This window comes from Rhinolophus hipposideros (assembly GCF_964194185.1).
Source record: "Rhinolophus hipposideros genome assembly, chromosome: X".
NCBI lineage: Eukaryota > Metazoa > Chordata > Mammalia > Chiroptera > Rhinolophidae > Rhinolophus > Rhinolophus hipposideros.
In genome coordinates, this window is record NC_138046.1 from 37,429,174 (window position 1) to 37,456,124 (window position 26,951).

Sequence of the window (26,951 nt, forward strand, 5' to 3'; positions counted from 1 at the left end):
ACAACAAAAAATCAAACAACCCAATTGAAAAATAGGCAGAGGACCTGAAGTTACATTTCTCCAAAGAGGACATACAAATGGCAAATAGACATATGAAAAAATGCTCAACATCGCTAATCATCAGAGAAATGCAAATGAAAACCACAATGAGATATCACCTGACCCCAGTCAGAATGGCTTTCATCAACAAGACAAATAGTAACAAGTGTTGGAGAGGCTGTGGAGAAAAAGGAACCCTCATACACTGTTGGTGGGAATGCAGACTGGTGCAGCCGCTATGGAAGGCAGTGTGGAGGTTCCTCAAGAAATTACGAATAGAATTACCATACAACCCAGCAATCGCTCTCCTGGGTATCTACCCAAAAAATCTGAAAACATTTCTCTATAAAGACACGTGTACTCCAATGTTCATTGCAGCTTTGTTTACGGTGGCCAAGACATGGAAACAACCAAAATGTCCTTCCATAGATGAATGGATAAAGAAGTTGTGATATATATACACAATGGAATACTATTCAGCGTTAAGGAAAGATGATATAGGAGCATTTGTGACAACATGGATGGATCTTGAGAGTATAATGCTAAGTGAAATAAGTCAGACAGAAAAAGCAGAGAACCCTATGATTTCACTGATATGTGGAATATAAACCAAAAACAACAAAAGAACAAGACAAACAAATGAGAAAGAAAAACTCATAGACACAGACAATAATTTAGTGGTTACCAGAGGGTAAGGGGGTGAGGGGTAGGTGATGAGGGTAAGGGGGATCAAACATATGGTGATGGAAGGAGAACTGACTCTGGGTGGTGAACACACAATGAGATTTATAGATGATGTAATACAGAATTGTACACCTGAAATCTATGTAAATTTACTAACAAATGTCACCCCAATAAATTTAATAAAAAAAAAATATGGTGATGGAAGTAGAACTGACTCTGGGTGGTAAACACACAATGGGATTTATAGATGATGTAATACAGAATTGTACACCTGAAACCTATGTAATTTTACTAACAAATGTCACCCCAATAACTTTGTTAAAAAAAGAGCAACAGCAAAACAAAAAAAAGAAATAATTGCCTTACTGTATTATTTTATTCAATCCTTAGAACTACCCTGTTAGGTCAGTACTATCATTATGTCCATTTTACATATGAGGAAACTGAGGCACTGAATGGTTCAATAAATTCGCATATATCACATGTGCATTATTTTACTAAAATATGATCATACTCAGCATGCTGTTTCATAACCTAAGCTTTTCTCCACCTTAAAAATAAATATAGATGCCATTTTAATGACTGCATAGTTTTCTGTTGTATGGATTTAGATTTGCCAAGTCCCTTACTTTTGAACATTTAGGTTAAGTTTGGGAGTTTTGTTGTTGTTGTTTTACTATTATAAACAACTCTGCAAGGTTGACTGAAGTCAGTATTATTATTTCCATTTTACAAATGAGTATAAGGAGGTTCCACAAAGTTAAATAACCTGCTCAAGGTTGTCAGGGGAAATGCTGGGACCTCTGATACACTGACTACTATGCATTAGCTCCTTCCTCTCTCCTGCCAGCTTCTTAAGGCATTCACTCACTAATGGCCAAGAAAAGTTGTCAACAACTATAGTTATGAGACTAGTGAAATCAATCCTCTCTAACACTGAAGAACTTGCATGATAGGCTGAACAACACCCCCACAAAGATATGTACCCACCCTAGTCCCTGGAACCCGGAAATGTTCCCTTATTGTAAAAGGGTCTTTACACAGGTGATTCAGTCATAGGTCCTGAGATAAAAAGGTCATCCTGGATGATAAGAGTGGGCCCTAAATGGCATCACAAATGTCCTTGTAAGAAAGAGGCAGGAAATTTGTTATAACAGAAGAGGACAAGGCAATTTGACCACAGAGGCAGAGATTGGAGTGATGCAGCTACAAGCCAAGGAATGCTGGCAGCTACCAGAGCTGGGAGAGGCAAGGAACGGATCTTTCCCTAAATTCTCCAGAGAAAGTGTAGCCCAATGACACCAATTTCGGATTTCTGGCCTCCAAATCTGTAAGAGAATTAAATTTGTTGTTTTAAACCACCCAGTTTGTGGTCATTTGTTACAGGAGCCACAGGAAATCAATACAACTAGAAGGAGGCTATAATCCTGCAAAAGGAGTAATTTGCTCCCAAATGAGGTGGAGGGGGCATTTAACCTAAGCCCTGCAAGACAGATAGGATTCCCTTTAGCAGGGAAAGTGTTGGAAGGGCATTCCGGAAAGAGAGGTCAGCATAAGCAAAGGCATGGAGGTGAGCAAGTGTACAGTTTGTTTGGGGAGCAGCAAAGGGCTGGCGTTGACTAGAGTAAAGGCCACAGGAAGACATGTAGTGGGAGAAGAGAATTCAAAGGTAGAATACGCCTTCCTGGTGGAAGGAAAGAACAGGAAGGCCTGCTAAGAAATCCAGGTGCTCATTCATGGTACTGTAGAGCCAATGCAGATAGAGTTGGTATCCTTATGGGTTTGGAGATTTTGGTATTTTCCCTCATCCTCTCCTGAGAGACAGCAGAATGATGGTCAGTCTCTAGCTATAAAGACAGTAACATTTTTGCTTGCTGTCAAAATGATCCACTCTGATTTGTCAAACTCCTAGGGACAAGTGGACAAAATCGTCCCTGAATGATTTATCCAGGGAAGGGGCAAAAAAAACAAATGGCAGTGGAACAGACCTGCCCAATTCCACCTGGTGTTAACTGGGAGGATGCTCCCTCCTGTCCACCCCTTCACCCCCACCCTCGGAAGACCAACTCTGAAATGTACCTGGCTGCTCTGAACTGGGCATGGCCTCTGCCAAATAATTACCTCAACAAAGCAAAATCCTCCATTTAATTGAGCCGCGAAAACTTCATTTGTCTCTCACGCGGAAGGTTTCACTTTTGAAAGGTCTACTAATCCAAAGGCCACTCTTTCCCAACTAATTCCAGCAGAAAAAAACAAAGTGACAAAAACTGGGCTCTGTAGTAGTAATTATATCACTTCTTAAACTCTTCATTCTTAGGCCATGACTCCACAGATAGAACCTCCACATCTTTGAGTTGGAACTAAATCCAAAGCCACGACACTGTAGGGAACAGCCTTGCCAGATGTGTAGCTCCACAACGTGCCCTTAGCATCTAGGCCATTGGACTTTCAGAAAAGACGCCCAGTCATCACTAGCTCAGGCCTTTGGAATTTTCCATCCTTGGCTAAAGAAAAGGTTAAAAAAAATAAACACAGTGATGGCCCTGTCCCACGGAGAACACTTTTTGGCCAAACACTGAAATGAGAGGGAAGGAAGAGTTGAGAAAAGGAGAAGGGAATAGTGAGAATGAGCCACAGTGGAATGAGCAAGCAAAGGGGCTGGCTATAGGAAAGCTATGGAGGTGAGGTTGGACCAGGTAGCCAGATATACATACAGATTTTCCTGAAAGGTGACAGTGCAGAGAGGTAAACACCAAGATCAGCCATTGAGGAGAATCAAAATGAGGGGGAAACAGTAAGGGATAGTAGAAAGTGGAAAAGGGAAGAAAGCAACTTGATAGGGAGAGGACACACTAAGAAGAAGCCAGCCCCAGTGGGCGCCACTCGCAGAGGGAGTCTCAAGGGCTCAGAGGGGAAGCCTCTATTGCTACCATTCCTGTCCAGCAGGGTTTGCTGCCTTGAGAAATATGGGTCTGGAATAGGTGTGAGCTGTTGCCCCCTTCCACTTGAGGATGGAGGAAGTGAGGGCAGGCTGATGTGACACATGAGTCCCTCCACCCTAGTCTCCCCAAAAGAAATCTGGCCTTTACAGTTTTGGGGTGGTCACAAGTCGCTGTTCTCCGTCTAAATAGGAGAATTGGGGTCCAACTATCATATACAGTGGAGAACTGCATGCAAGTATTCTCTACGTTCCCTACCTAATTCATTTGGGGTCTTAAAATTTCTCAAGTTGACAGTGTGCACTGCCTCCTGCCACTAAATAAATGTCTAGTCACCCCTTCGGTCCCAGACAAAACTGTTCCATTTACCTAGTATAATTTCTAAAGAGTTTGATTTCTTCCTGTTTGAGTCTAAAAATATACTGCTACCCTCATTAAATATTGTTAATATTTTAATCTCTGGTTTCTTAGTATGTTACAATGAAAAACATACTTCCTTCCATCTTACCATTTTTTATCCTTTAGTTTCCTCAGTTTAAGTCCTTGTCTTGCCTTCCCCTATCCCCCCTTCCCCACCCGCAACCTTTCTCTAAGTAGATTTAATCCATTAAAAAGAAATCAGTGAAAATAGATTCTCTGCTTTTCAATTCAAGCACGTTCTAAAAGTATTTCCCTTAGGATTTGAGCATGAACTGAATAAAGTATCTATCTCTTCCTCCAGCCAAGGCAGCTCTCTTCCACAGCTCAGCACACCTTTCTCTCTCTAGCTCACTCTCCAACAATACTTGCTTTCTAGTTCCTGCTGGTATATACCACAGCCCCAGATATTCGAGTTGAAAGGCGTCAACTCTGTCACAATGCTCATCAATCAAATGCATACCACCCAGAAGCCACAAAGTGCAGATGAGGGCCAGAAAAAAGTAAAAAAACCCAAACAAAAAAGTAGTAAATCAGTAAAATAATATGAAATAAAATATTATAAAATAAACCAGGTTGAAGGGAAAGAGCCTACCTATCATTTGAAGAAAAGGAAAACCAGTTTCTAAAACAGATTTAAATATAATGGAATTACAGCTAATAAATGCCCTTTCACATTTTAGAGATTAGCAGTACATAAATCCATTAGAAAAACGTTAGCATAATCCCACTTAAAACATCTGAATTTGTTAAATTGAGATGGCTTATAAGCAGAATTGAAACTGTTTTCCTATTGAGGTGAAAAAATGAAAAATGGAACAGTAGAAACTGAAAGTGAGTACTGTATATTTTGCCTGTACAGATTTTTTTTAATATATATAAAATTATACTTGACATTCACCATTGTTCAGTTTCAGGTGTACAGTACATTGATCAAGCATCTACATCTTCCCTGAGGTGGTCTCCCAAATGGGACACGTGTCCATCAGATACCCTACAAAATCTTTACATTATTGATTACGTTCCCCAAATTATTTTTCAAAAACCCTGAGGCCATTTTGCGGTTACCGACTGTTTTCTAATCCCCTCACCTTTCCCCTTATCCCCAACCCCCTACCGATCTAATAACCCTCAGTTTTTCCTCTTTGTCCCCAAAACTGTTTCTGATTAATTCATTCACTTATTCTTTTCTTTAGGTTCCGCATATAAGTGAGATCATATGGTACTTGTCTTTCTCTGCCTAACTTATTTCGCTTAACATAATGTTCTCTAGATCCATCCACGTTGCTGCAAATGGTAAGATTTCTTTCTTCTTTATGGCTGCGTAATACTCCATTGTATAAATGTACCACAGCTTCTTAATCCAGTCGTCTACCGATGGGCATTTCGATTGTTTCCATGTCTTGGCTATTATGTAAAGTGCTGCAATAAACATAGGAGTGCATAAAGATTTTTGAATTGGAGTTTTGGATTTCTCCAGATAGATGCCTAGGAGTGGAATTACTGGATCATAGGGTAGTTCCATTTTCAGATTCCTGAGATACCTCCATACTGTTTTCAATAGAGGCTGCACCAATCTGCAATCCCACCAACAGTGCACAAGCGTTCCCTTTTCTCCACATCCACACCAGCACTTGTTGTTTGTTAATTTATTGATGATAGCCATTTTGACTGGGGTGAGGTGGTATCTCATTGTAGTTTTTATTTGCATTTCTCTGATGGTCAGTGAGGTTGAGCATTTCTTCATATGTCTGTTTGCCATCTGTATGTCCTTTTTAGAAAAATGTCTCTTCATCTCCTCTGCCCATTTTTTAATTGGGTTGTTTGCTTTTTTTGGAGTTCAGTTGAGTGAGTTTTTTATAGATTTGGGATATTAATCCTTTATCAGATATATCATTGGCAAATATCCTTTCCCAATCAGTAGGATCCCTTTTTGTTTTATTGATGGTTTCCTTTGCTGTGAAAAAACTTTTTAGTTTGATGTAATCCCACGTGTTTATTTTTTCTCTTACTTCCCTCGCACGAGGGGATATATCAGTAAAAACCTTACTCCGGGTAATGTCTGTGAAGTTTCTTCCTATATTTTCTTCTAGATATTTTATGGTTTCAGATCTTACATTTAAGTCTTTAAGCCATTTTGAATTTATTTTTGTATATGGTGTAAGGAGGTGGTCCAGCTTCATTTTCTTGCATGTGTCTGTCCAGGTTTCCCAGCACCATTTATTGAACAGACTGTCTTTACCCCATAGTACATTCTTGCTTCCATTGTCGTAGTTTAAATGGGCATATAGGCATTGATTTATTTCTGGACTCTCTACTCTGTTCCATTGGTCTATGTGTCTATTTTTATGCCAGTACCATGCTGTTTTGATTGCTGTAGACTTGTGGTATAATTTGAAGTCAGGTATCGTTATACCTCCGACTTTGTTCTTATTTCTCAAGATTGCTGAAGCTATCCGGGGTCTTTCATGGTCCCATATAAATTTTAGGATTATATCTTATATTTCTGTGAAAAACGCCGTAGGTAGTTTAATAGGAATTGCGTTGAATATGTATATTGCCTTAGGCAGTATGGACATTTTAACCATATTAATTCTTCCTATCCATGAACATGGAATGTGTTTCCATGTATTTATGTCTTCTTTCATTTCTTTCTTCAGCGTCTTATAATTTTCTGAGTACAGATCTTTTACTTTGGTTAAATTTATTCCTAGGTATTTTATAGTCTTTGGAGCAATTGTAAATCAAATTGTTTTCTTAATTTCTCCTTCTGATATTTTATCATTTGCATATACAAATGCAACTCATTTCTGAATATTAATTTTGTATCCTGCTACTTTATTAAATTCATCTATCAGCTCTAATAGTTTCTTGGTGGAGTCTTTAGGGTTCTCTCTATATAGTATCATATTATCTGCATATAATGATAATTTTACTTCCTCCTTACCAATTTGGATGCCTTTTATTTCTTTTTCTTGTCTGATTGCTGTGGCTAGAACTTCCAGCACTATGTTGGATAGAAGTGGAGATAGTATGCAACCTTGTCTTGTTCCTGATCTTAGGGGGAATAGTTTTAGCTTTTCCCCATTCAGTATGCTGTTAGCTGTGGGTTTATCATATATGGCCTTTATTATGTTGAGATATGATCCCTCTATTCCCACTTTCTTAAGGGTTTTTATCATAAATGGGTGCTGGATTTCATCAAATGCTTTTACTGCATCTATTGATATGATCATGTGATTTTTATTTTTCATTTTGTTAATGTGGTGTACCACATTATTTGATTTGCAGACGTTGAATCACCCTTGCATACCAGGGATGAATCCCACTTGATCATGGTGAATGATCTTTTCAATGTATTGCTGAATTCTGTTCGCTAATATTTTGTTGAGGATTTTTGCATCTATGTTCATTAGAGATATCGGCCTGTAGTTTTCTTTTTTTATGGTGTCTTTGTCTGATTTTGGGATCAGGGTGATAGTGGCTTCGTAAAAAGTGTTTGGGAGTCTTCCCTACTTCTGGATTTTTTGGAAGAGCTTGAGGAGAATAGGTGATAATTCTTTTTTGTACGTTTTGAAAAATTCAACTGTAAAGACATCTGGTCCAGGGCTTTTGTTTGTTGGGAGATTGTTGATTACTGATTCAATTTTCCTGATGGTAATCAGTCTATTCAGGTTCTCTGTTTCCTCTTGAGTTAGCCATGGAAGGTTGTTCGCCTCTAGAAAATTGTCCATTTCGTCCAGATTGTCAAATTTGTTGGCATATAGTTGCTCATAGTAGTTTCTTAAAATTTTTTGTATTTCTGCAGTGTCTGCTGTCACTTCTCCTCTTTCATTTCTGATTTTATTAATTTGGGTCCTCTCCTTTTTTTAATGAGTCTGGCTAAAGGTTTGTAAATTTTGTTTATCTTCTGTAAGAACCAACTCTTGGATTCATTGATCTTTTGTATTGTTTTTCTGGTTTCTATTTCATTTATTTCTGCTCTGATCATTAGTATCTCCTTCCTTGTGCTCCCTTTGGGCTTATTTTGCTGTTCTTTTTCCAGATCCCTTAAGTGTGAAGATAAACTGTCAATTAGTGATGTTTCTTGTTTCTTTAGGTAGGCCTGCAGTGCTATGAATTTCCCTCTTAGGACTGCTTTCGCGGCATCCCATAGATTTTGGGTCGTCGTGTTCTCATTCTCATTTGTCTCGAAATATCTTTTGATTTCTTCCTTGATCTCCTGCTTGACCCATTCATTATTTAATAGTAAGTTTTTCAACCTCCATGAATTGCTGTGTCTTCCAGTTTTTTTCCTGTAGTTCATTTCTAATTTCATAGCACTGTGGTCAGAGAAGACAATTGGTATGAATTCAATTTTCTTAAATTCATCAAGACTTGTTTTGTGGCCTAACATATGATTCATCTTGGAAAATGTTCCATGTGCACTTGAGAAGAACATGCATTCTGCAGCATTGGGGTGAAATGCTCTGAAAATATCGATTAAATCCAAGTGGTCCCATGTATCATTTAAGGCTGTTTCCATATTGATTTTCTGTCTGGAGGACCTGTCCTTTGTTGTCAGAGGTGTGTTGAAGTCCCCTACTATGATAGTGTTACTGTTGATCTCTGTCTTTATGTCAGTCAGTACCAGTTTATATATATTTAGACGCTCCTATGTTAGGTGCATACATGTTTATTAGGGTTATGTCCTCTTGTCGGATTGATCCCTTTATTATTATAGAGTGCCCATCTTTGTCTTTTAATATGTTCTTCATTTTAAAGTCTATATTGTCAGATACAAGTATTGCAACTCCAGCTTTTTTCTCGCTTCCATTTGCATAAAATGTCTTACTCCAACCCTTCACTTTCAGCCTCTGTGTGTCTTTTGATCTCAGGTGAGTCTCTTGTATACAGCATATACAAGGGTCTTGCTTCTTTATCCACTCAGCCACCCTATGTCTCTTGATTGGAGCATTTAATCCGTTTACATTTAAAGTGATTATTGATAGGTACATAGTTATTGCCATTTTTTTAAATTTGTAGTTAGATTGTTTTCATCTTTCTTCTATTTACAGAAGTCCTTTTAGTATTTTTTGCAATGCTGGCTTGGTGCTAATAAATTCCTTCAGTTTATTCTTTTCTGGGAATCTCTTATCTCTCCATCAACTTTAAATGATACCCTTGACGGATAAAGCAATCTAGGTTGTAGGCATTTGTGATCCATCACTTTGAGTATCTCCTGCCACTCCCTCCTGGCCTTCAATGATTCTGTAGAAAAGTCATTTGATAGCCTTATGGAAGTTCCCTTGTACGTAACCTTCTGCCTTTCTCTTGCTGCTTTTAAGATTCTCTCTTTGTCTTTAAGGTTTGTTATTTTAACTATAATGTGTCTTGGTGTGGACCTGTTTGGGTTTATCCTGGTTGGAACACTCTGTTCTTCCTGGGGTTGTATGTTGGTTTCCTTCATCAGGTTAGGGAAGTTTTCGGACATTATTACTTGAAATATATTCTCAATCCCTTGCTTCCTCTCTTCACCTTCTGGTATTCCTATGATTTGCATGTTGTTGTGCTTGATGTTATCCCAGAGGTCTCTTAACCCATCTTCATTGTTTTTTATTCTTTTTTTCTTTCTGTTGTTCAGTTTGGGTGATTTCTGCTAACTTGTCGTCTAAGTTGCTGATTCGATCCTCTGCTTCATCTAACCTGCTGGTCATTCCTTCAAGTGAGTTCTTAATTTCGGTAATTGTGTTCTTTAGTTCTAACTGGTTGTTCTTTATGATTTCTATATCCTTCTTTATGTCTTCTCTAAGCTCCTTAAACATTCTGATCACCAGTGTTCTGAACTCTGTCTCTGATAGGTTGGTTACCTCTGCTTCATTTGGTTCCAGTTGTGGAGGTTTCTTCTGTTCTTTTATTTGGGACATGTTTCTTTGTCTCCCCATTCTGACTGACTCTCTGCGTTTGCTTTGATGTATTAGGTAGATCTCCTAGAGTTCTTAGTTCTTGCTGGGATATCTTATGTAATATATGTCCTTTATCTCGTTCTTCTCCTCTGCGTGTGCTCCAAAGGTGACTCTTGTGTTGTGTATATTGTCCTGTTCAAGAAGAACTTTAATTGCTTTTTGCTTGTGAGTAGGTGGGTTTAACTCCTAGGCTGACTAGTTGTGAGACTTGGCTCTGCCCACCGCATAGTGTTCTGATGGGTGAAGGTTGACCACTTGAATGAGGTTTGGCCTCTATGGGCTCTTGTGTCTGCAGAGAATTCCCTCTGGGTGTGTGACTTGTAGGTCAAACCCGGTGGTACTCTGGTTTGGTCTGGAGTTGGTTTCTGGATATGTTGAATCTTGTGCCTCTTAAGCTGGGCCCTGGTAGGGCAGTTTCAGAACAAAGCAAATCACCAAGCACAACAACAACTACAACAACAACAAAGCAAAAAAAAAACCTAAGTACATTCACATGTACAAACGACCGACAACCCCCACTCAACACAGGCAAATATATCAAAGAAATGAAGACAAAACAAAGCAAAGCAAAACAAACAAAAAAACCAAACAGAAAAAAACACAAAACAAACAAACAATAAAACAAAACAAAAGATAAAGAAAAAGAAAAAGAAAAAATAGAAAACAAAGCAAAGCAAAACAAGGAGCAGCACCAGTCTTGGCTTAATGCCACCAAGTAATCTCCAGGTTGTCCTCCACTGTGCCAAAGAGTCCCCTGCCTATTGCGCAAGCAGCGCTGGTCACCTGGTGCCCAGAGTGAATTTAGGACTGTAGATTTAAATGCCAGGGATTGAGGGGTCTTGATGACAGTTTTTAGAGAGTCAGTGCTGTTTCTGCCCCTGCCTGCACAAATGCATGCTGAGAGTAGCACCCCCAGCCCTGTGTCCAGTACTCCTGAGATTTAGGACACTTCGTCCGTGTGTGGGGGGAGGGCGGGCAGGAGATTTTTGAGCTGCTGAAAGCCAGAAGCTGCCTCTGCCGCTTCTCCCTCTGTCTGTACAGATTTTGAAACAAAATCTGGGGGCTTCCTAGCTTTTTACGTGATTTTCAGTGCATCAAAACTTGGTCAGTCATCTAAGGGCCTGAAAAAAAAGATAGGCCAGGCCTCAGAGAAATATAGCCATGACCAATTAGAATTGATGTAAAAATAGAAAATGCAATCCACATCTGTGATAGAGTACTTCTTCGGAGCAGTAAAGTTCTCTGCCATCAGTTCATCCTGGGTATTTTACTGGCCAGTGTGAGGAGGTCTGGTGCAAATGTGATCAGCCAGAAAGCTTTTGTGGTGTCTCTAAGATGGCAGTGGCTGGATTTGGTGAAGAGAGGAATTTTCAACTTATCTCTCAATTGAAATCACCATGTAGCCAGAAGGAATCAGAGAGATTTTCCATTCCTTCTCTCTGCTTCGCCAATCATGTTTTAGAAACCCATTTCTGGGAAAGGATCCTACAATTACCTTGGAAATGAAGGGGGGCCATGCCCGGTATAGCTCGACATTCAGAATGGGTGAAGTATCTTTCACACAGGACACATGAGAGGTGTCTTGGGGCTTGTTAGCTAAAGAGTTATTCTCTGTGATGTGAAACCATCCCTTTTCTCTTTTAAACACACATACACACACACCTCTACCTCTTTTTACTTTAACTGAGGCTGGAAAATTCCATAGGCCTGAGCTGGCTACATGCCTGCTAAATGTCTGGCCAGCTTGTATCCTGAAACACCTCAAGTCTGAAAGCAGTGCCTACTTACAAGAACTCTAGGCCGAGGGAGTTTTGTGGGGGGGGAAAAATTAATTATGAATAATTTAAGAAAACATCCAAATTGAAATTGCAGACTACAAACCTGTATTGCTTTCTTTCAGCCAAAATTCTCAAAAGGGATTGTGCTTACTCATAATTCTGTGAAGACTTCTGCAGCTGGCTAACAGTTTGCCAGTCTACCAGATCCCTGTCCCTCCTCCACCAGGTTAGCATCCATGTTGGGAACCCATCTGACTCTAGGATTTTACCATTATTCAACCTCCAGCAATGCCTGAGCAAGTAGGCAGAATAATGGTTTCCCAAAGATGTCCACATCTTTGACTATGCTACATTACACAGCAAAGGCGACTTCACAGGCGTCACTGAGTTAAGTATTATGAGGTGAGATTATCCTACATTATCCAAGTGGGGCTAATGTAATCATAAGGGTCCTTGTACGTGAGAGAGAGGCAGAAGAGTCAGAAACAGAGGAGATATGATGACAGCAGCAGTGTCAGTATGATACGATGATACTTGACCAGCATGGTAAACTTCAAAACGAGAAAAACTTGACCAGCCATTTCTGCCTTGAAGATGGAGGAAGGGGCCATGAGCCAAGGAATGAAGGCAGCCTCTAGAAGCTGGAAAAGGCCAGGAAACAGATTTTCCCCTAGAGCTTCTGCAGGGAGTGAGGCCTTGCAGACACCTTGGCGTTGGCCCAGTGAAACCCATGTCAGACTTGTCACCTCCAGAACTGTGAGACAACAAATCTGTGTGTTTTGAAATACTAAGTTTGTAACAATTTGTTACAGCAGCCACAGGAAACTAATAGGCCATGTAATCCTCAACTAGGCCACTGGCTAAACTCGTCATCCCAGGCATTCTGCCTCCTCTGAGTTCTCTAAGAAGATACTCAACTCCTTCAGTCCACAATCCCACCCAGGCTGAGCTCAAGCTGTTATAAGATCAGGTGAGGGTACGACAGCCATCCTTAGGACCAGCAACAAGTCCAGACCTCACTCTTAGAAGAACTGGGCCACTGGGCAGAAACCCAAGGCATAGCATTAGATACAGGGTAAGGGGTCAAAACTAGGATACAGTGACTGGGACAGCAACACAAAGGGACAAAACAGAAGATAAAACCCAGTGACCAGAAATGGGTTTTAAAGAGAGGGCAGAACCAGCAGCCTCTAGGACTTGGGGCCCAGAACCTGAGCTCTGAATGTGAGAGTGCTCTGATGTCACCTGCATAGACCTAGGCTGGTCTCTTGACCCGGGGTGGACCTGGGGCGATACTGAGCTGGCTCTGGACATCAGAGTAGCTCCAGCGACATGAAGAGAGAGGGAGGTAGGCAGGGAGAGGAAATGGGGTTTCAATTACAGACCTGAGCCTTATACAATTTTCTTCTGATGAGAATTCTGCCAGACCATTTTGTTTGAAAGGGGCAGACAGAGACCAAGTTCCTCGGCAAGCAGGCATCATGTCGGTCACTGGTAGTGGAGGAGCAGTTCTCCCCCGGGAAGCAGGTTAGCAGAGAGACCCTCATTGCTCTACAAGCAATAGAGCATGATGTAAATAACACTCTGTAGGGCAAAAGGAACACTACTGGCCCCTGTGAGCTTTTAAATAACGATTTAGTTCAATTTTTGTAACAGTTGATTCCGAGCCCTACTGAACTTGTTATTTCTCCGAGGTAAATTAGGTATCTTAGAAGGTGGTATTCCCTCCTTCAGGTCTCTAGGAAACCATTTAATACACCAAAGCATTAGGAACTTGTTCACCTATGAAAATAAACTGGTTGTTCCAACAGCACTCTTCCACTCACACCATGAACACTGACAACAGGTTCTGCAAGACATAAAGCTGTCAGTTTCTCAAGTGAGAAAACTGAACTACTAATATAAAAGGCATGGAGAGAAATACGTATGTTGTTATGTTTGGACAGTATTAACCCACTTGAAAAAAAAAAGATAAAAGCAATTCCATGAACATGATCCTAGGTACCTCCGCAGAGTCAGTATTCTGGAGATTTTTTTTCCCATATAGTTATTCAAATAACAAAGAAAGGAAGAATGGACAATTGCAAACAGTTCTCAAAATCCTTAGGTTTACTTTGGCAAGGAAAAATCTATACTGATCTTGCCCACATTTCTCAATAACAATCTCATCCTTTTTTTCCCCCTCACTTCCTAATTTCCCACTAAAAGACCTAAGGTTGTTCAGAAATAAACACTATTTCCCAATAGAAAGAGGTCATCACCAAAACCACACAAAAAGAGCTTCCTCCACCTGCTTTACTGTGGAATCTGGCCCAGGAGCCAGTACTTCTTTACCTAATTACTCCAAAGGAATTGAGACACCTGGAGTTCATTACCTGTTTTGTCATTTAGAAAATATGGATAACCTACAGCTTGCCTCACTTGAAACCATGCCTCTGTTTCCCCAGTTATAGAAGAGAGATGACAGCAATGCAGTATGTGTGTAATAGTGACTTGTAAGAACATTCAAGACCACACGCATAACAGCATTTTTTAACTGTTCATAAGACTGGGTCTATAAAAATTCAAGTTCTTGTCATCTAAAAAACATTTCCTACAAAGGCATTCCCCAGCTTCCTGACACACTTCACTGAAACACTCAAATAAAGATGTTCTGTCTCAGAGGCTTGGAAGAACATTTGACTTCTTAGTTAAGTCTCAGCCAGTAGAATATTTCAGTCATTAGGGAAAGCAACATGATGGAAAAGCTAAAGTACCAGAATATCTTCAAACATTTCTCAGCAGCTTGAAACATACACAATCTGAAATAAGCTTTCAGGAAAGGCAAAAATACAGCTTCCGGTGAACGATACTCAATGGGCAATAAAAATAAGGTGGAGAATTGCAGGGAATCATTAATAGCAAATTTAGGTGTGACTGTGTGAATTCCGCACAGACAACAGGTAAACCACGTCGCTGGAACAGTTGGCATATTTTCCGCAGTATCGACTTAGCCGTACACACCATTCCTAACATAACTTGTCCTGCTGCCTCAAAACCAGAATAGCCAAATATAAAAAGTACATTAATTTCTTAGGAGACCTTTAGGCTTTAAAATTTTTCCACTAAAATACATGTTTCCAAAATAGAACTTTAAAAAGGCATTTGAATTTCAATAGTCACTTGATTTTTTAAAGTGAGGATTAATGAGTGGAAGGGATGTCAATAAAGTTTTGAGAAGGAAAGGAAAGAGTACTGAAGTTCTTGTCATGCAGGGACTTAGCTCCTGCTCCCCACACAAGAACGCAGGATATGGTGAGGCCAAAAAGGAACACTCACAGAGCTACAGATAGGGGAGTCATAACACTACAGTCTCACTGGAGGCTGGGTTGGAGACACGGGCAGGCTCCACATGATCCGTCCGCTTCTCCACCAACCAACCCAGCCGCCAGCGAGAACAGTGGTATGACTCCCCTATCTATGGCTCTGTGGCTGTTCTATTTTGGCCTCACTACGTCCTGCGTTCTTGTGCGGGAAGCGGGACCAGAGTCCCTGCATGACACATGGCGCAGCAAGCAGGGTCTCAACCAGCATGGGGAACAGGAAACGCGATCTGCCTGGAGAAACATGACCCCTCAGTAAATTGGTCATTCTCTCGAGCCGCTGGATGGCATACCATCCTCTTGACCATGGCGGGCATCGCCTGCCTTTTGGTGGTCTGCTGCTGCCGTGGGCTCATAGAGTTGTGGACATCTTACACGGAGGCCATCGCCCATTCAGATACCTGGCACAGCAAGCAAGATTCCGGCAAGAATGATGTCTGACTCTGGGCAGGAGGACATGTGGCCCCCACACAGTGTGTGGTGCCCAGTGGCCACTGTTCTCAGGAGTTGGACCCCCGTAGAGGGGTGGAAGGACATGGATGGCTTTCCGACCAGAATAGACTGAAGAAAGCAAAGGTTGTTGCAGCCGTGTGGGCTGGGAAGTGCTTGCTGAGGCAGCCCAGGTGCGGGATTTGTAGTCCACGAGGAAACGCTTGCTAAGTCCTCGGTGAATGATGCGGGTGAGGTCAAGGTCGTCCCTCACCCCCAGGTGGGGGAGGACTTGGAGTCCTGGCCCTGCGGAGAGGGCACACATTGTGAGGCCAATGCACAGCCCTGGCAAATGACTGTGGACTACGGGGAATTGCCTTCCATCCCTGATTTAATGGACCGCTTGACTGTTTGCTTGGGAACATACCACCATGTAGTGGAACTAGCGGATGTTTGCTTCCTGTGTCTCGCCCGGCCGCCAGCGAGACTGTGGTGCAGGAAGACCCCTTGTTGGGGTGCAGGCAGATGTTTGCTACCTTTGTCTTGCCTAGCCGCCGTCGAGAGTGTGTGAGCACCTTGTCTGTGAGCCACTATTGTTCCAGCACGGTACCCTGAGAAACCCTGGCTGTGCCCAGAAAGCCTGGCTGTACCCAGGATATTTCATCCACCTCTAGGCTCCTCGCATAGGGCCTCTTGTAGAAGATGCTTGTTGCATAGATTGTGAGGCAAGACCCTGGAGGGGTTGGACTGTGGGGACAGTGTCCCAGAGAGCAGTTTCCAGGCTCTCGGCCTCACATGGAAAGGTGCTGGCTCGGTTATTAGATGGCCATCAGCGGTAATCAGATGGCCATCTGCTGTGGCTGGGTGGCCATCAGCTGTTACAGGTTAGCCATTAGCCACTAATATAACTGCCGTGGCTACACTAGGGGATTGGTTGGTTGGCAGAGAAGCAGATGGTGGATTGCAGCTAGCAAGTGGGACTGCTGGTTGGCAGAGAAAAGGATGGCGGGTTGTGGATCATGTGGCTCCTGCTTCCTGTTTCTCCAACCCAGCCGCCAGTGAGACTATAGTGGTATGACTCCCCTATCTATGGCTCCGTCGGTGTTCCTTTTCGGCCTCATCATATCCTGCGTTCTTGTGTGGGAAGCGGGACCAGAGATCCCACATAACAATTCTATTTTTCCACACAGAACCCAATTCTCCTTTTTCCACCCTTTTGCATAAACCACACTGAATAGACTGTCAGAAAGGTGACTGCTTCTGCCAGACGCCACACATGCAAGTTCCCCAGACCGGAGGACCTTCTTCACAAGCATAGGACTAGGTGTTCCTCCCCACTAGAGGATTAGACTTCCCACTTGAGTATTCCTCAGATTAATCTGAAGACAAGAATTGCCAAAGACCCAGATCCCTAGCTCACATCCCCTGGGCTCTTCAATATGACCAACGCCGACTGAAAATGGATACTACGAAGAACCTAATGGAGAGGGCCCTGCCAGCTTCTTTTTCCAGGAAGGGTATGACTCTTGGCTCAGCCATGTAGCTAACCCTTTGGCGCAGGATTTGGAGCAAGGAAATAAAATTAAAAAGCAAGCATATCTGCTTCCCTTCTGCAAGTTTACTTTCATCTGTTGACTTGTAAGGTACACAAAAGATGTCTTCTGCCCACCATAAAGCCTGGGAATAATAATGAGAGCTAATAGTCACCGAGTGCTTCCCATGTGCCAATGCTTGCTCTAAGTGCTTCTCATGTAACAATTCCTTTAAGCCTTTTTCAACAAGCCCACAAGAGGGTTTATCAAGGCATAGGTAGGTTAAATAACTGGCCCAAGTTCACCCAGCTAGTAAGTAGCTAAGTTGAACTTTGAACCTGGGCAGTGTGCTTCCAGAGCCTACTCCTAAGCACTCTGCTCTAACAAGCAGGAGCTTCCAAGCAAATTCCAGCCAAATGAGGCTGTCCCTTTCCAAAAGAGACAGCTCTGGGAGTCTCCAGGGTGGGGCCCTGCAAGAATTAACAAGGCGTCTGGTTCTAAGTTGATAGTATAAACAGCAGGCCAATGTTAGCCATGAATCCTTATGCACTCCTGACAAAAGCTAAAGGAAACCAAGATCTAAATCCCAAAGAGATATGTATCATAAAATTACGGTTAGGATTCACAGAAAAGGGGAAACAGCTCTAGCTACTTTTCCCTCCTGTGGTTTTTGGCCTTCCCTCCTGTGTTTAAAATAAATGAACAAACAAACAAACAAATAAATAAATACTTTTTCAACATGCCTTACTGACAATTCTGTATCTCAGAAGAAAGCAAAACCAGGTAGGTAAATAAATGACTCCTCTGAATTCCAACAAGCAAGGTGGAGAAGGGGTCTTGAAGTGGAGATCTGGGGATTTGGGATGGTAATAAGCACTTTGTAATCCACAGAGGCCAAGTAAAGGAATGCCAAGGTGACACACGTGTACACTATATATGAATTTCTCAGTGTTATAGCTACCATTTAGTTTCCCATTAAAAAGGGTGGGGGCCACTGTAGTCAAATAAATGTGGGGAAAATGACACAGATTAACACTGTTCGTTAGCAAAGGCCTACTGAACATTGTTGAACCCAGAAAGGACCTAACTCTTGAAAAACATTAAGGATCACAAAAGAGCTTGATGTCAGGGACAGAGATGTTGTAACTAAGCTTAGAAGGCAGAAGCACCAGCCTCCTGCTGTGCTTCTATCTTCTGTTTGTTCTTTGCACACATCTAATTTCCTTTCCTGGCTTGTGAGTCCAAACACATAAACATCCTATTCAGCTTCTTTCAGCACAGCAGGAGTGCGGGGCACTACTCATCTCCACTGCTCAAACCCTGGCAGGGGAGCTGCCCAGGGGTGATGTAAATTACCATCAGCACTCTAAGTGGAAGTCTGGGGCTGGCCTCCAAACCATTACTCCATGCCCTGCCTCCCACTTCCCTAATCACCCGCAAAGGTACAAACCTCTTCAATCAGCTAATTTCACCTACAATTTTCACCTCTTGTCAACTCAGCCCTGGCTATGCCTCCCCTTCCTGATCCCACTTGGAACACTTTCTTCTCTGCCCTCAAGAACCTTAGTCTGTTGCCAAAACACAACACTACATGCTCAGCCTTCCCCTGAAATATTCTCTCCATTGCCTTGCCTAACAGAAACCTAGTTTTGCACTGACAACCCTCACAAGTTGAGGATGCTCATTTTCTTTTCCCTTCCACTAGCACCAAACATGCTCTTCCTCCAGTTCACCCAAGCTCAGAAACCTGTCATCTTGACCCCACCTCCTCTCTTCTTCTTTTCCTCCCACTTCTTCCTTCCCCCTTCTCCTCCCTCTTCAAGAGTCACCAAATCCTGCTGCTTTGATCACTGACACATCTCTTACATCTTACCCCTTATCACCATTCTCAGGGCCTCAGTTAAAGCCTTTGTTCTTTCTCTGTCTGGAACTATATATTTTAACTAGTTATGTACCTGGCCTTCAGTCACCCAACATCGCATCCATGCTATATATTGTTGAGTGCACTTTCCGCTGAGTACCTCGTGCATCCCAGGTACTGGGTGAGGCACTGAGAATAGAGATGAATACACAGCTCCTGACTTCTCGGCTCATATACAAAATGAGTAAGAAATATTGTCCCCTCCCCCACTGTATTCTGATGGTCCCTTCCAGAATATTCCCCTCCCCAGCAGATCTCTTTTTTTAACCTTTATGCTTCACTTATACATCAGACACTTTCCATCATTACCTTCTTTAATCCTCACAAGAACTCCAGAGGTAGGTACAACTATTGATCCCCATTGTAGAGATGAGGAAAATGAGATCTGGTTACTTGCCTCAGTTCACAATGCAAGCATGTGACAGAGATCAGATTCAAGCCCAGGTCTGACTCTTGAGCCTGTGCTCGGACTCCCACCTTTTAAATAGGACATTGAGACCTTGGAAAAGAGCCCAAACAGGGTGACCAGAATGGTGAAGAATCTTGGAACCAAGTCACATTAGGAATAAAGGAAAGAAATGAAGGCTCTTTGGCTTTGTGAAGGGTGAATTTAAAAATGACATACATGGTGGCTGTCTCCAAATATTTGAAGGGTTGTCATTTGAAAGAGGAAGCACACATACTGTGTGTGGCTGCAAACAGCAGAGGTAGGCTAGCCATTTGTGGAACTTAAGAGTAAATTTCAGCTCAAGATGCCTTTCTAGCATAGCCCTCTAAAAAGCAGGGAGTATGTGTAGGGGACATTCCTGTCTCAAGTGGGCAAGGGGTCTAATCAGCATTTCTGTGCACATCAGAATCACCTTGGCTATTTTTTTAAAATGCAGATGCCTGGCCCCACCCCAGACTTATCAAAACAGAATCTTGGGGATGGAGACCTTTATTGCAAGAATTATAAACAAGGCAAGTCCGTAAGAAGGTTCACTCAAATCCTCAAAAGAATAAGAATGGCTAATCAACATACAAACTGTATGTTTTCAACTTCAAGAGTTCTCAAAGAAATGCAAATTAGAACTATGATGCACTATTTATCTTGTATCAGATTGCACAGATTAAAAAAATATTACTATCCAGTGTTAGCATGGGAGAGGAAACACGAACACTTATATATTCTGCTAGTGAAAGAGTAAATGGCAACAACTTTCTGCAGAGCAATTTAACAGTATGCTTAAGAAGAATTTTTAACACTAAAAATGTGTGTAATGTCTAAGCAAGCAATTCCAATGCCAGAAACTTATCTGAAAGGGACAATCTAGCAAGTTTGAAAATGCCTGCCTAGAGATGTTCATTCACTTAATGTTTATAGCCGCGCTATCCAACAGAACTTTCTGCAATGATGGAAATGTTCTGCCCGTGGTGTCCCATATGTAGCCAGCAGCCACATGAGGCTATCAAGCACTTAAACTGTGGCTAGTTAATTTAGGAGTTGATTTTTTAAATTTTTTAATTCATTCAAATTTAAATGTAAACAGCCACAGGTGGCTAGTAGCTACTGTATTGGACAGCTCATGTTTATAACACTACAAAATTAAAAATGACCAAAATAAAAAATAAAAAATGATTACCTATGGTACACCCATAGTGGAATTTTGGCAGTCGTTAAACATGATTGTGTAGATTTATATTTATTGATGTGAAGAAATGTTCATAAGATATTGGTAAGTGAAAAAATTAAGTTCATATATTTATTCAATCCATATTTTCACATATAAACACACACAAAAGAGTTTTAATATTAAAAGTTCCCTGAGTGATAGGTGATTATTCTTTTCTGTTTTTCTAACTCTTCTACAATAAATGTGTTTATTACATAACAAAGCAATAAACGTTTCCAAAAGAAGGCTTACTGATATTTAGACTACGAAAAGAAACAATTCAGAGAATATAACATGAAAAAAATTCTATTTGGTGCTTCAAAAAGGGTCCAGTGAGGCCTGTGGTTTCACAGCACTCTCCACTGAGCTTTTGAACAGATCCTCCAGGAGTGGCTTGCTGTAGGCCCTCCCAACCTGGAAAGGCCAACAGGAATAGTGAGACTATTCCATGTTTAGGCACCAAAACTCCCGGCAACTCGCCCGACTCAGTTCATTCAGATCAAAGCTAAGTCTCTGAACTGGAACCGCTTGGCCCATCGAAACTGGCTTTATTCCGCTGTGTCAGTTGTTTTGTTCTATATTAAGTACTTTCCACAAATTCCCCAGGGAAGAGGGATCAGGGGAGCTGATTCATTTTCCAGCCTTTCCTAAATTCCAACCTAACAAACATTCTATGCAAAGGTAGTGTATGCTGGGTGGGCGGAGTCAATAGTTGCAGAAGCTTTGCAGCCCTTTCAGCTTTGGGGGAGTTTTTCCTCTAATTGGAGTTAGGTGAAATCTGGCTGCTGCCAGTCAGGGGACACTGCACTCATTACCCTGCCTCAAAGGGCTACAACCTGTAACATCTAGCAACTCTTTCCTGATCCTTTGGAGCACGCGGAGTTGAGGGTAAATTCAGCAGCAGCAAGCAAACAGTATTTAAACACCTCCTAGGTGACTTGCCCAGGCACAGTGACTCCTCTTTAGGAGAGCCAGAATACAACAGGTTTATCAAATGCCTTTGTTCTCCCTGAGACACAAATGCCTACCATGTTTCCCCGAAAATAAGACTTAGCCAGACAATTAGCTCTAATGCATCTTTTGGCGCAAAAAATTAATATAAGACCCGGTATTATATTATGTTATATTATATTATATAAGACCAGGTGTTATGTTATGTTATGTTATATTATATTTATTATAAAGACCCAGTCTTATATTATAATAAAATAAGACCGGGTCTTTTATTAATTTTTGCTCCAAAAGATGCATTAGAGCTGATTGTCTGGCTATGTCTTATTTTTTGGGAAAAACACAATAAATCCTGAATTATAATAAAAACAGCATTAAAACTCTGCATTTAAAACATGTATGTATGTAAACATTTCTCAGTTAATCATATATACTCAGGTTATAATATTCCTCCCTAAGCAGCCTCTCTTGAGAAATCTCTGCCAACGGTTAATTCTCTAGTAATTATCCCTTTCCCTAGGTTAAAACCGACCTTCATAAAAATGTCAAACTTCCAGGAAAATGAAGCAACGAAAACAGTCTATATCTGCTTCATTATACAGTTAATATATTTGTGGAAGTACTAACAACTGAATGAAGGTCTGAGTACACAACTCTATACTACACAGAGGATACCAAAAAAAATGTATACACATTTTAAGAAAGGAAAAAACTGCATTAATACATACCGATAACAAAAGATGACTACAAGTCACTTTTGACTTCTGTAATTACAAGAGGTGCTCAAAGTGGCAGACACTTCAGATTATGGTGAACTACTGCTTGAGCAACGTTGACCAAAGTATGAACATCTCTTAAAATGTTATACATTTTTTTTGTATTGCTTGAGCAACGTTGAACTACTGCTTGAGCAATGTTGACCAAAGTATTAACATCTCTTAAAATGTTATACATTTTTTTTGGCACCCCCGGTATATAGCTCACGCCTTCTGAATTTTTCAAACAGCAAGCAAAACGAAATAATGTTAGTGAAGGGAATCAAAGTTTTGCCACCCTGAAGCTGCCTTTTCGGGATATTGATTTTAAGAAACAAGACTCAGAAAGAAAATTTGACCCTCTCCCCTTTCCTGTCCAAGAGATTCAGACAGAAAAATCTACTTCTGGAAGGAAATCTTAGAATGTTCACCTTAGCCTGATTTGAATTAAGCATGGCAAATATCAGGGTTCCAGGCAGGCACTTGTTAGCAATAATTTTCCTGCCATGTATGTTCTGCTCTTCCTCAAGTACCTGTAAATCGCCCATTCTCACTCCTGAAATCTAATACTCCACCCCACCCTTTTATCCTTTGCCCAAAATGTCATATATACCTAATGCTGCCTCACTGTCTTTGGAATTTTCATGGGTATGTGAATTCCCTATGAGCATGTACTAAAATGTGATCATCTCCTGTTAATCTGTCTCTGTTAATTTGATGAACAGCCAAAAGACTTTAGAAGGTAGGAGAAAAAAATTGGGTTTTTTAGCCCACACATTAGCAACATGCTAACAAAGGTTTAATTATATATATATTTAAAAAAAACACCTAATAAGGAAATATTGAATATTGGCCCAGCTTGGTGGGTTTTCCAAGTTCTAGTGAGAGAAACTCGTACAGCATAGGAAAGCTTGACCTACTGTGGTAATGACTCCATCTTGAAGCCCTAGTGCGAGTATCACAGGTTTACAGCAGCAAGTGTAAATCCTACTTCAGATGTCCCTTAGGAATAGTTTAGGGCTTAAATCTGAAAAGAATCAGAAGTTACAGAGGCAGCTGCAATGTTGTCCACTGGCTCTCCAGCATCCCATGGCTTTGCTATTGGTTAACAGCAATTTGTGTCAGAAAAGCAGGGACTAAGAGCCATTTAAGAGGAGAATCCATTCCATTTAAGACTGTTTCCTTATTTCTTAATTGACTAAACTGCTTAAAAATAGCATTCACCAAGGTGCTAAGAACAATCTAAAATTGACTTGTGTATATAATCTGGGTGTTTTATTGACAAACACATACACACAGACCCAACCCAGGTTGCAACTAATGAAAACAAATGGAGGAAAAGTCATCCGCATTCACTTACAATTACAGGCTGTCTAGCATTGTGTCTTGCATGCAGTAAGGGCTCAATAGATACTGGTTGATTTGAGATTCCTAGAATCAGTTCTCCTTCACCCCCAAAATTTCAGTGTGGATCACATACCAGAGTAGTAGTAAGTATCATGCCTGTGCCTTGCCTAGTAAAAATCTGTGGCCTTGGTCCCAAGTAAGCTAGGCTGGTAGCATCTCCCCAAAGACTCTCCTCTCACTAACAGTTTTTCCAGCTTTGCCAGACTCAATGGCAAAGATGCACCTGTGCTACACAAAATTCTTTTTTAAACCTAAAGACCTGGGCAAGAATGCTAATGTTAACTTTTTGCTGCTGAGGGTGGCGGGTCAAACGTTGGTGAAATCCCAGTGGAGGTTTGCTGAGTCCCATTTATTCTCTTGAAACCATCTATCCACTTTATAGGTTCCCTACACACGATGTGGTAAGTCAGCCACCCCTGCTGAAGCAAGGTTTTCTTTCTTCCTTCCTGAATTTAGGAAAGTGTTTCTTCGGCTAGGCAGATGGAATCACTTGCTGACAAACACCCAAGAGAGAGCCCTGGTGTAAATACCCTACACACAGCTTGCCTTCCTGTCATAACTGGCTGCGATGACAATGGAGGTTCCAATCTGACCTAATAGGACTTCATTCTAAAATCGGAGAGACACACAATAAACCAAGTCCACTAAAAGAACACTGAAGGTCTGGGTTTTGCTCTGCTGAAGAGCAGAATTAAACTTCCAAGGGTCTGGCCAACATAGAGAGATTTTTTTTGTCACTTGGCTTAGCACAGTTGAAGCTATCAGGGATCAGATCTTTATCGCAAAGGTACATATTTTACTTTTGATCCTCCTCCAGAACTCACACTAATGTCAACTTTCTCCACTGTTGGGAACAGGCCCCTGGCCTCCCTTTAATGTTGCTTTTATCATAGATTCTACAAGATCAACAGAAAAATTACAAGGAAAAGCTGTAAAATTCCCTTCTGATGATAAGTTGTTTTAACAAAAAGATTGTCCGCTCTTAAGTGGTGAAATTTAAACACAGCAGGCGACAAGGTAAGGTAAAGGGAGTGGAGAGAGACAAAAAAACGAACAAAAAAAACCAAAGTAACAACAAATACTCGTCAACCAGTCTATTGCAAGGAAATTGGCAACGAGTGTCTTGAAAACAGAAGGGGCAAGTGCCAGTTAGCACCGGTCCGAAGTCAGACAATTCGAATGAGGCTAAGGGTGTGATGGGAGGGTTCCCAAGGGGTCAGCGAGCTTTCAAATGCTCATTCCCTAGCCTGGAACGGTGGGGCACTCACCACAGGTCCTCCATCCCAGGTCTGGCACACCCCATCTTCCCCAAAAAACCTACAGGGTTCCCCATTCCTTGCCTCTGGAGAGCTCCCGGGTCCCAGGGGATGCCCTCGCCCTGCCGCGGCCAACCCCGCGCCCACTGTCCCCGGAACCTCGTTGTTTCCAATCCCTATCCTCCGCGGCAGCAGCAGCAGCAGCAGCACCCCTTCAACACCCATCACCACCCTCTCTCTCCCCAGTAGGAGGAGGAAGTCGCTCTGCTTCCTCTGTTCTCACCGCCCGCCAGAGCTTGGGCGCCCGGGGTTTTTGGGTGGGGTTCTTTTTTGTGTACACGGTGTGTGTGTGCGCGCATGAGTGTGTATGTGCAAAACGCTCATCTCATCCTTCCGCCCAGGCTGCCTCAGGTGCCGGCAGGAGGGAATAGGGATCTCGTTGTGCCTGGTCCCCTGGCTTTGTGCTGGGTCTCGGGCACCTCGGAGTCCGCTCCCCAGTTCACACCCCTGGCTCGTGCTAGGGGTCCGAGTCCCCAAGGTCCCGCCGTCGTCCAGGCGAGAGCACGCCCCGCCGCGCCCGGCAGCCGCAGCGCCGTCAGCTGGCACTCTGACCCCCGCCCGCGGCAGGCAGCGCGCAAACTTACTGAACCCAAGAGCACGGAGCGCACGGGCAGCTGCCTCGAGCGCTGTCCCTGTCCCGGCCCCCCTTGCGCGGGAAGCCACCCCGTCGCTCTCGCCCCGAACGCGTCCTCCGAGATGTCCCGTGCCCCGGCCACTCACCAGCACCACGGAGCCCCGCACGGCCTCGGACACGCTCTGCCGGAGTTCAGCCGCCGTGCCAGGCTTGCTGAGACGCTTGGTGAACTTGCGCACTTCGGCCATGGCCGCGGGCGCAGGTCTACGCGGGCGTGCTCAGTGCCCCGGGCCAGGCCGGCAGCGGCCGCTGCTGCTCCCTCTGTTTACCCGCTGGCCCGCCAGCCACAAAGCTGCGCGGCGCCCGCCGCCCCTCCCTCCCTCCCGCGGCTCCTCCCTCGTCCCCTCCTTCCCTCCTGCGCTCGCTCGCAGTCCTGCCCCACCGCGGCGGCGGCGACGGCCGCTCCCTCCACTACAGAGCCCGAGCCTTGCGCGATACCAGCCCAAGGAGGAGGGCGTGTCTGGGAGGAAGGGTGTGTGGACCAGGAGGGAGAAGTGGGGGGGAGGGCGAGGTCACGAGGGAAGAGGGGGGAAGTGGCAACCGCTCGGGCTCCGCCCGCAGCTGATGTTGCTGGTGCAGCCGCATCCGGGAGGGGAGGTCTGGCTGCAGCATTTTTCTCCTCGGGGAGAGGGCCGGGATTAAGAAAAGTCTCCAAGTGTGGAATACGTTCCACCCCAGTACTCCTTTGCCGCCAGAGTCTGTGGTGCCCTCAGGAGGGCTGGAGACTCGCGTGTCAGCACCCCGCAAGCCCCCAGGACCCAGGCTTCCAAGGGCTGGGAAACAACGTGGAGCTACGCCTATTGTGTGCTCCGCGGAGGAGGGGTCGCGCCCTTGTCGAAGGACAGAGAGCGCTTTTCTGGCAGGAGCAGCTCGACTGAGCCCTGTCCTCACCCGTCGCGTTTTCTTACTCAGTCTGGCCTCCTCACGGAGGCCACCCTGGGAGGCAGCAGGCTGTAAGAAGTGGAACTTGCTGTGGCAGAACCCCACCACCACCACCACCACCACGGGCGCGAGAGCTGATGGCGGGGCCTGAGCCTGTGGCAGGTTGTCTAGTTAGCAGGGACTGCGCGCCGGAGGATGAGTTAGGAGTGGCATTAGGAAGGCCATTGCCTCGGTTCTGGAGGACTTACCAGTGTTCTAGAAGCTTTTACATGTGTCCTGCTATCACTTCTCCATTTCCTACTCCTTTC

At 43.0% G+C, this 26,951-nt stretch overlaps 1 protein-coding gene across 2 annotated transcripts in view; it reads right to left on the minus strand.

Annotated features, from left to right (window-relative positions):
• Positions 1 to 26,050, minus strand: part of DOCK11 (dedicator of cytokinesis 11) — a 267,077-nt gene extending 241,027 nt beyond the window's left edge. Inside the window, exon 1 of one of the 2 annotated variants that reach the window (XM_081043897.1) lies at positions 25,848 to 26,050. In XM_081043897.1, the coding sequence (XP_080900023.1) occupies positions 25,848 to 25,949 (102 nt within the window). In that variant the 5' untranslated portion in view covers positions 25,950 to 26,050. The remainder of the gene's footprint in view (positions 1 to 25,847) is intronic. The other variant, XM_081043896.1, reaches the window with a different exon arrangement.
• Between the last annotated feature and the right edge of the window lie 901 nt (positions 26,051 to 26,951).